The following is a 10143-nucleotide window of genomic DNA, read 5'->3' on the forward strand; positions in this document are numbered from 1 at the left end:
CCTACCTCTCCCCTGTCCTTTCTGAAAAACACAAGAACAGCAACAAAACTAAAAAGATACATTGTCGCACATGCGCACTAACTCCACACACACACACACACACACACACACACAGTTTGCTTACAAAGGCTGCTGAACCACACCCAACCAGACCCGAGGCTGTGGCCCTGACCAAACCATTCTATTTTCCCAACAAATTTCCTTCCAGGTCACCCCTGTACCTAGCTTTTGAAAACTGTAACTGCTGCTACCAGCCACAGCACTGGGATTGTTGAGGAATGGAAGCGAGTGACTGGCGACTCATCAGCTAACAACATGATTCATTTCTGTTAACCCTTGAGTGACACCACCCATAATTGCAGATTTATGTCATAGCCCACTGGACACCGGTAGAAACCACGCAGGTCATGAGACCCTGCCATAGACCATTAGGCACCATTCTTGAGGCTCATCAGGTGGGCCACGGAGTCCTCCATGCCTTGCTTTCCACCTGCTGTTTAATCCCATGGGATATTCCCTTTTGCAGGAGATACAGAGTTTGCTCACGAACTGGAAGGGGCCAGACCTGACCAGCTACGGGGAACTGGTCCTCGAAGGAACCTTCCGCATCCAGCGGGCTAAGAATGAGCGGACGCTCTTCCTCTTTGACAAGCTGCTTCTCATCACAAAGAAGAGAGACGACACGTTTACATACAAAGCACACATCCTGGTAGGTCTGCATGCTGGTGGCGGGCAAGGACGTGGGTCGCGTGTTCCATTCTCTTCTGAGTGTGCCTCGCCCGCTCTATGCTGTCTCTGCTCCAGTGTGGCAACCTCATGCTCGTGGAAGTGATCCCAAAGGAGCCGCTCAGCTTTAGTGTCTTCCACTATAAGAATCCCAAGCTGCAGCACACAGTTCAGGTAACAGCAGTGTCCTCGCCTCTTCCCTGAGTCCCCTCTTGCAAGGCAGCCTTTCCAGAGCTTTCTGGCCACATGGTGCATTTTTCCCATCGTATGGGAGGGTTATGGGCATGTCTGTGTCTTGAGCATGGCGGAGGCGTGAGTCGTCTCACTGTCCAGTTCTCCTCCTGGTAGGCCAAATCCCAGCAAGACAAACGCCTCTGGGTTCTGCACCTCAAGAGACTCATCCTGGAGAATCATGCAGCAAAGATTCCAGCTAAGGTAGGACAAGGAAGTAAAACGTAAAAGAACCAATGTCCTAGCAAGGCAGCCTGGCAGGAATAAATGCTCAAAATAAAGAAAATTCAAAGCAGTAGGATATAGGGCTCAATTAAACCAACCACTTATATGGAAAAGATTCACATGTACGGCGGGCTCAGTGGAGGTGGTGGTGTCATGGTCATTGTTTTTTCCTTTTTGGGCTTGAGAGAAGAAAAAATAGGAAAAAGACTGTTAGAGAACTAATCGAAAAGAGCATGTGAGAAACAGGCAGAGGCGCCGAGCACCCCCCGTGGGTGAAGCCGTGCTGGGTTGTGTGGGATACTGGACGAACAGCACACGGACTTGGCCGTGGAGGCATTTATGGACGATGGAGCCAGCCACGGAGACCATTAACTGTGCCAAACATGATACGATAACAGGGGCTTCAGCCAGGTGTCCTGGAAGGATAAAAGTGTTCAGCTGAGTGGGGCCAGAAAGGAAAATGCCCTTTACCTCAGTCTTGAAGGATGAGGAGTATGTGTATTAAGTGGGGGGAAGGAAAACTGGGCTGTGGGAACAGCATAAACAGAAAGAGGAGCAGGTGGGAGTGCTGTGTTCAGGACACACAGATGGTGCCTAGACGGGAGCGGCCGAGCGCTCAGGAGTTGGGGTTGGGGTGAGGCCCGGGATGGGAGGGCAGTCAGCGGCCTCTGAAGGGCACTGGGCACACACCTTAGGAGTCTGGATTGTACGGCTACTGGGAAACTACTGAAGGTTCTGGAGGAAGGAGATAGCATCATCTGCCCTGGGTTCTGAGCTTGTAACTTTGGGGACAGTGTGACACATAATCTGGAGGAGTGAGATTGGAGGCAAGAAAAGAATCAGTAAACCACCAGAATACTCTGGAATAAATATGAGCACTGGCCACGGAACCGAGGCACAGACCAGGCAAATACAAAACGTGTCACTGAGGCAGAGGAAACAGGATTTTTGCCCACGAGTGTCCAGGATGAGTCAGCAGTTGGACAGGAGCAAGTGCTGTGAGTTCCCAGACAGGCTACACGGGAGGGACCGGCTCTGCGGTGGGAGGACAGGAAGGAGCGAGCTGCCCGATCCAGGTCTTGGAAGCCAGAGATCAGGAGGCTGTCTCCATAGAAACATAACTGAAGCCCTATGATTTGACAGGATGGCCCACAAAAGTGTATAAAGGAAAGAGGAACCCTTGGGATTCCCAGCATCGAAGTGGTCTGCAGGAGGGTGGGGGGCTTGGAGAGCAGCCAGAGAAAGTGGCAAGGAGGCAGGAGGGGGGCCAGGGTGCTGCGCCAACAAAGGAAGGCACGAACCTCAAAAAAGGGGGTTGAGAGACGGTCTCAAGTGCTGCAGAAGTCAAAGGCTTCAAACGGAGAAGCAGATCTTAGATTTGTCCGCTAAGGGGAGAGGGAGATCACAGTGAGATCCCAGAAGAGAAGGGGGGAAATGAGAAGGAACAGGCAGGGTGCAGACTCTTTTTTTCTTTTTTTACAAAGTTCAGAACAGAAAAAAGTGGTAGTCTGGGGAGAGGCAAGATCAAGGCAAGGGTTCTGTGGGGGCAAAGGGGAGCGGGAGACAGTAAGGACAAGCGGAGGGACGTTTGCTGGGACGAGGAATAGGAGCAAAAGCACAGGAATAGGGGTTAGGCTTGCAAAGGGTCAGAAAGATCTTCTCTGAGCCGGGGAGAAGAAAGGTGAGAGGTGACAGAGAAACGTTGAGGTGGACGTGAGAGGAGATACAGATTTGATCTCGCTGACGTAGGTGAGGGCGGGTGAGTGAAGCACAGGTGGAGTTGGGAGCCCCAGGGCAAGTGGAAGGTTCTGAACAATGGCCAGAGGAAAGGGGCTAGTCACTAGAGATGACTAAAGTAATATGTGAAGGGCATCAAAGACTCCACTGACTCTGGCCACCATGAAGCAGTGTGCTGGCGTCACTCCAAAAGCTGCTCAGCAAATTGGAAACTGCTGCTGAGAACCAGGTGCACGTGGCTCCCTCCAGGTTGGGGGTGGCAGAGCAGGTGAGGGGGAGGTTCCCAGGGCAGGGGACAGAGGGTGCTAATGAGAACATAGCTGCAGTGACTGAGCGTGATTTCCAGGCTGAGTGGAGAGGGAAACCAACTAGGAAACGAGGCCTGGGTTGAAGGATTGCTGGGCTTGTAAAGTCAGAGAACTGGTTCAGAAGGAGTTAAATTTGGAGAGATGGAAATACAGAAATCTGCATTTGAACAAGGGAATTTTAGAGTCCTACCTTGGGGTAGGGCAGTTGTGGGTGTGATCAGGTTCTGGGTGGCTGTGGCTCTATGCTGCTGTCCTAGAGCAGAGAGGAGGAAAAGGTTATTGAGATGAAGGGGTCAGGGAACTAAAGTAAGGGTGGTGAGTGGATTTCCCACCTGGATGGTGAAATGGTCCACAGAGGGTCAGCGAGTGATGATCACGAGTAGAAATGGGTGCAAAGTAAGGAAGGCTAAGATTCTGAGAAAGGAGCAAGTCTGGGCCGAGCCCGTGGCACACTCGGGAGAGTGCAGCGCTCCCGCCGCGGGTTCGGATCCTATAATAGGGATGGCCAGGGCGCTCACTGGCTGAGCGCGGTGCGGCCGGTCTCAAAAAGGACAAAAAAAAAAAAAAACAGTCTGTTTTGTTCTCTGTCTTTTGAAAAGTGTTCGAAGCTTGTTCTCAGGGTCTGGCAGCGATGACTTTATACTCTGGAAATGAATGTGCACAGGTGTTTATTTTGACTGAAGCAAGAGTTTTATTTCATCGGGGTGTTATGAGAGGCAGGGGAGCTTGTGCAGAGAGGTGATTGCATTTTGTTCATGATTAGTCACTTGGTTGCCAGCCTTGTGCCTTGGAATACCCTGCCAGGCAGTGGCAAACTGTCTTTGCTTGTTTACCCGTCTCCTGGGAGGGTTAAAATCCCTACTGAGATTCCGACAGCCAGTCACAGGCCATTACAAAACAAGACCAGCTCACATGCCTGTCCTTTTTCTCCTGCACTACTCCAGGCAGTTTTCTCTTTATGTGTTAAAATGGTTAATATACTCAAAATAGAATTGTACTTTTTGTCCAAGTCGCTGATCCTTTTAAAATCTAAAAATTATTTTTTCAGCTCCAACTTATTGAGCACATGCTAAATACATTAAACTCTTATTTCACCCTCAGCAAAACAGCTTATGAGATAGGTCTTGTTCTCTCCATTTTAGCAAAATAAAAACAGAGCCTCAGAGAGGTTAAGTGAGTTGCCCAAGTTTATATAACTAGTTCATGACCAAGCCCAATTCAGATCTTGGCTCCCAGGTCTGTCTGGCTCCAAAGAGCATCTAAACTATATTGTTTCCACTGGCAATGAAAACCCACATATTTAATATACTGTGTCTAGTACGATGTTATAATAATTTTCTGTTTTATTTAAACAGGATTATTATTAAGTTGAACTTTTCACATCTTTCCTCAAGACTGTTAAATTATTTTCTTAAAGCTTTCAAAATATATTTATTTCTATGAAATAAAAGAAAATTTTAAACCTCAAAAAAATGTACCACTGGTCTAATGTCAACACAGCTGTTGGAAATTCATTAGTTTGGGGCCTCCCAGTCCTTTAATTCAATGATGGTCCTTAGCTGACACCTAGTGGACAACTCAGGAATATTTTTTTTTTGTTTTTTTGTCTTTTTGTCTTTTTCCGTGTCCGGCAACGGATTGCAACCCTCAGTGTTGCCCCCGCACCGGACCGGGGACCGGCAACGGGATCGCAACCCTCGGTGCCGCTCCCGCGCCTCGCTCAGCCAGTGAGTGGGAACCGGTCTGTATGTGGGATCCGAACCCTCGGGCAGGAGCGCCGCCGCGCTTCCCAAGCAGCGCACTATCCAGTGCGCCACCGGGCCGGCCCCAGGAATATTTTTTTGAAATTGAATGTCAAGACAGGAAAAAACACAAGCGTTCTTCAAGTCAGGTTTACAGATACCAGGGAACTTCTTGGAAATAGCCATATTGCTCATTCATGTATATGGTATGTAAGCTGAACTCTTATCCAAATTAATTGAGAGTAAAGATGAAGGTAGGTGCGTTTGCATTTTATGTATTAACATGATTCTGTAAACGCACTTCCCAGAAATTGAGCTAGCATTTGTGTTTGAAATTAATTGCAGCTAGCAATCTCAAACTCTAAATGTATGTCAGAAATATCAGTGATACAAAAATCTAAGCATTTGTTTTCTCAAAATTAAGTTTAATGTCTCCAGCCTCCTCCCCTTTTTAACTAAATATGATTGCCACTTAGCCTAAATATTTTTTACTGTGATATCACAAATTACAGCAAAATATGAGTAAAGTTATTTTTAGCATAGTGTTGGTAGGTTAAGTTATACACCCCCTGAAAAACAGAAATGACATTAAAGAGGCAAGAAAGGCTACCTAAACTATTTTTTTTCTTCTTTGAATCCTCTGGCAAAATGACTTATGTTAGGGTAATTAACTTATCTTTTTGTATTCCTCTAAACATTGATAACATATGGCAACAATAACAATGAAAAGAAACCCCAAAGCCTTAAACTTCAGAAGATGGGGGTTGGAGTGGGGATTTGCTAAGTGTGTGAAGAGAAAGAAAAGTCAGGTTTCATCAGGCACCCTAAGAGGGTGGACGGGGACTAACTGGTTGAGTGTCTGTCATTCAATCCTAACAATGACTCTGAAAGGAAGGTCCTAGTATCCCATCCTACAGCTGAAGAAGTGCATTCAGAGGACCCACCCAGTTACGTGCCAGAGCTGGGATCACAAACCATGTCCTTAGAGCCCTTGCCCCACGCTGCAGCTCTTTCTGCCCCTGTGGGGGACTCGGGACACAGAGAAGAGGTAGGAGGTGCATGGGGGCTGCAGAGAACAGGGCGAGTTAGCTAATGTTAATCACATGGTATTTGGAAGAAGGAAAGCAGTTAGAGGAAACTTCCAGTAACTGTTTGTAATCAACTCGAAATAGTTATAAGGCTCTCACAATGATCTGGTGAGAGCTGGTGGTATAGATGCCGGGATCTATGCCTTGACCTTTTGGTTCAGTAGATCAGGGTTGGGTAGTGGGAATCTGCATTTTTTTAATAAGCTGCCCAATGTTTGCTGATGATTAGCCAGACCAACCTCCCTCCCTGCATCCCTTCCTGCGGTCTCAGCTCTGGTGCATCAATCATGCAGCATCTTTTACCTGCATGGGGGCACTAACCTGTTTGAATCCGCTGAACTATGTGTTATTGCCTAAAAACATACTGAGTTTTTTTAAGCTTTCAAAATCCATTTATTCAGGTGGGATAAGATCTGGTAGTTAGGACTGGTAGTTTAAGGAAGGGAAAAGCAATGCAATTATAGCTACACTTTCTCTCTTTCAGGCCAAGCAAGCAATACTTGAAATGGACGCCATTCGTAAGTGTCATTTCCTTAACACAATCTGAAATTGTCTGCTTTTATCTGTCACATTTTCTACCTTAAAGTTTATGAAAATTCCAACTGTAAGAAAATAGCAGCTCTCTAGTCATTGTTTTAACTAGTAGAGCATACCATATAATCCCTTCTTCATACGTTGACTTGTCTCTACATTGATTCTCCCTGGTTTATCCATGAGTCACCCACTGGCTGGCCACTGCTAGGTTTCCACATCAGCTAAATGTCAGATGTGCCTCCAGGGTCAACTCTTCCCCCCAGTGCACACCCACCTCCACCTCCACCAAAAAACAAGGAAGGCCCCACCATGCATTTGCCACTTCATCCTAACCCCTAAAAAATCTATGGCGATTATCTTCCAGGATCCCAATAACTTGGTAGTTACTGGTTTTCCTGTACAACACGAAATTCTAAAATCACCCCACTCACATACGTGAGTGTATTTCCAGGCTCACAAAAGCAGGCAGTGAATGACCATGTTGAAGTCCTTCCTGTTAGATAAGACCTTTTTTAACAGCACTTACCACATCTTTGTTATTTCTCCAATGAAATAGAATAAAAAGAGAAAACAATGGCTTTAAACACTCACAACCAGGTCTGCCAGAAACTTTTACTTAAAACACTTCTACTTTTACTTAAACCTTTCAGAATACCTTACTTACATGAATCAGTTCTCATGTGCAAACACTGATTCCCCTACCCTCCAGCCAGCCCCTGGTTAACTCTGCAGGGCAGAAGAGAAAGGTGCACAAAGGAAAAACAGGAGCATCACCACAGCCCCTGGAGCTGTGGTTCCCTGTTTCACATCCAGCAGACCTGAGAAACGAGGCAAGGTTCTCCCTACCGGAGGGCTAGGCTGTGTTCTCTAAATCCCCACATTTTATTCAGTGGAAACTGCCTTAAGATTTTGTTTGTTTGTTTTCTTGGTGGCTGGACAGTCTGGGGATCCAAATCCTTGACTCTGTAACAAACACTATGCTGTAACCAAGTGAGCTAACCAGCCAGCTCTTAAGATGTTTATTTATTTATTCGAGCTAACCAGCCAGCTCTTAAGACGTTTATTTATTTATTTTTAAAAAAGCACTCTGAAGAAGAGATGGTGGATGGATGTATGCAAATTAGGGAAAGCAAAGGAAGATGTCAGCTATTATTGTGATTAGCTCCATTCAATGAGCTAACCAGCCAGCTCTTAAGATGTTTATTTATTTATTTTTAAAAAAGCACTCTGAAGAAGAGATGGTGGATGGGTGTATGCAAATTAGGGAAAGCAAAGGAAGATGTCAGCTATTATTGTGATTAGCTCCATTCAACAAAATAATTTACTTATTCCCAGGCTCTGGGCTAGCACTTGGGAACCAGTGAGATTCTATGAGTGCTCAGAATTATTTTAAGCCACTAATAGATGCCACATGCATCTCGCCCAGGCCCAGGCCTGAGCAGCCCAGCCTGAGACAGTGCTCTTATTTGTCTAACCCTGAGTTTGGATTTGGCTGGGTGTGAGCAGGTTAGACCAGGCCATTGGACCAAATGACCTCATTTTGGTAACTGCTACTGACAGAGGAAAAGTGTAGGGTTTTTGTGATCATCAGAACTCTCCCTCAACTTGACACCCTGGAAGAGCTGTACCCCTTATTTAAGGAAGACCACTTCATGGCTGTGTCCTAAAATGGTTTGTCCTCAGGCTTCAGGGTATAGATGATCATTGAATATGCTGCAGCACATATTCTGGATTAGACCAGAGTTTCTTAATGCAAGGTCTTTGTACCCATTAGGTGGGGTAGAAAGATACAAACTGATGAAATTAAATGAAAGTTGCTTTTCTGGTAAGAGAATCTAAAGCTTTCACCAAACGCTCAAAGGAGCAATGTCTAGAAAAATATTAAGAGTCACTGCAGTGGAGGACAGCTTCCTCAGGGGCATGAAGAGAGCTAATTTTCTGGGAAGGGTAGAGCTGATTTATAGCTCTTCCTGCTAGGGAGTGAAAATGGAGGGCAGGAAGGGGAGGGGACAAGGGACAGAGAACACAGAAGGTGATTACCTTGCTAGCACGCACCTGAAGGACCCTGTGTAAACAAATAGCCCTGGGATACATAATTTAACACCATTGTTGGGGGAAGGGAGGGGCTTGTATCCATATCTGATGAAAAAGCATCAGTCTATAGTTGCAAAAGACAATTCACAGAACGCCTCACTGATGAGCATGATTATCTTTACAGACCATCCAGGCTTCTGCTACAGTCCTGAGGGGGAGACCAAAGCATTCTGTGGTTCTAAAGAAGGTTCTGCTCCGTATCGGCTGAGAAGAAAATCTGGTAAATTGGATGTCGCAATCAAAATGTATCACTTACGGAGGACTGGTAATGAAAGTCCCTTTCAGTCTGGCAAACAGGAATGTTCTGGTGTCTAAGCTCCCTGCCAGTTTGAATGCACATGAGGCTGCCTTACCATGGGATTCTCACACTTTTCTTCTCAAACTCTTTTCTACTTAACTCTTTGTTTTCCAGTGAATATAAGACATATCAATCAACTAATTTTGTTTTGTACAGCACCTTACCATTGGCATGCAGATACTTAAACCCTATTTGCTATTGCTAATGAAAAGTCACCTGTTATGAATGACACGGACAAAATATTCAGACCTAAAACTTTAGTAAACATTCACTAAATCAGACTCCATGACGTATTCTCTTAGCTCTCAGATTTTGGTTTTAGTTGAATCAGTGTTTATTGAGTACCTACTTTATACCTCGCTGAGTACTAGGTATGCAAGGTTGAATAATCCACATGATTCTTGCTTGCAAGGGACTCATAGTGGGAGAGAGAAAATGCAAATAAATACCAGTCTGTATGATGGAGCTGAGGCAGAGGTTGAATGGAAGGAAGAATGGAGAGACAAAGGAGAGAAAGAGGTTAACCCTCTAGAAAGGAGAGAGAAGACTTCCCAGAGCGGAGGACAAGTTACCCCCATGGACTCTGCGGACTGAGGAAGCAGATGGGGCAGGAATAGCACACAGAGAGGCCCCGAAACCTGAGCCAGCACACCCTGGGATATTTGCCTTTTAGAGAAAGAACTTTGGCTCGATGTGGGCAGGGAGACCATGTAGGAGGTTGTCATGCTAGTCTGGCTGAGACATGATGAATATTTGGGTTAAGATAGTGGCAACTGGGGGAAAGCATTAGTGGGAACGCCCATGACTGTGATGGACAAAAACAGGAGGAATACAGGTCATCCCAGTCACTCACTGGGAAGAGCAATGTCCATGGTAACCGAGGCAGGAAGTGCGGAGGAAGGAGTGGATGTGGGGACACTGGTGAGCTGAGATTGGGGCATATTGAGTTTGCAGAGGCTGAAGCCTGGGACGGGTCGGGTCGGGCGTAAGAATATAAAACTGAACGTCATCAGCTTATGGATGGTTGTTAAAGCAGAGGAAGTTGCTCGACTAGTTGGTAGTGTTGATTAAAGTCGTATTTTGCTTTTCTATTATGTGACTCCTCATTCCACAGCTTAACATTTATCCTACTATTTTGAGAGAGTAAATTTCTCACTTCT

The 10143-nt window shown here is 45.9% G+C and overlaps 1 protein-coding gene across 1 annotated transcript in view; it reads left to right on the forward strand.

Annotated features, from left to right (window-relative positions):
* PLEKHG1 (pleckstrin homology domain containing, family G (with RhoGef domain) member 1) overlaps nt 1-10143 on the forward strand; it is a 45005-nt gene that overhangs the window by 16372 nt on the left and 18490 nt on the right. Inside the window, exons 5-9 of the mRNA XM_008566484.1 lie at nt 527-709; nt 805-900; nt 1075-1161; nt 6542-6575; nt 8810-8950. Coding sequence (XP_008564706.1) covers nt 527-709; nt 805-900; nt 1075-1161; nt 6542-6575; nt 8810-8950 — 541 coding nt within the window. The remainder of the gene's footprint in view (nt 1-526; nt 710-804; nt 901-1074; nt 1162-6541; nt 6576-8809; nt 8951-10143) is intronic.

This window comes from Galeopterus variegatus, unplaced genomic scaffold (assembly GCF_000696425.1).
Source record: "Galeopterus variegatus unplaced genomic scaffold, G_variegatus-3.0.2 Scaffold245, whole genome shotgun sequence".
Classification (NCBI taxonomy): Eukaryota; Metazoa; Chordata; class Mammalia; order Dermoptera; family Cynocephalidae; genus Galeopterus; species Galeopterus variegatus.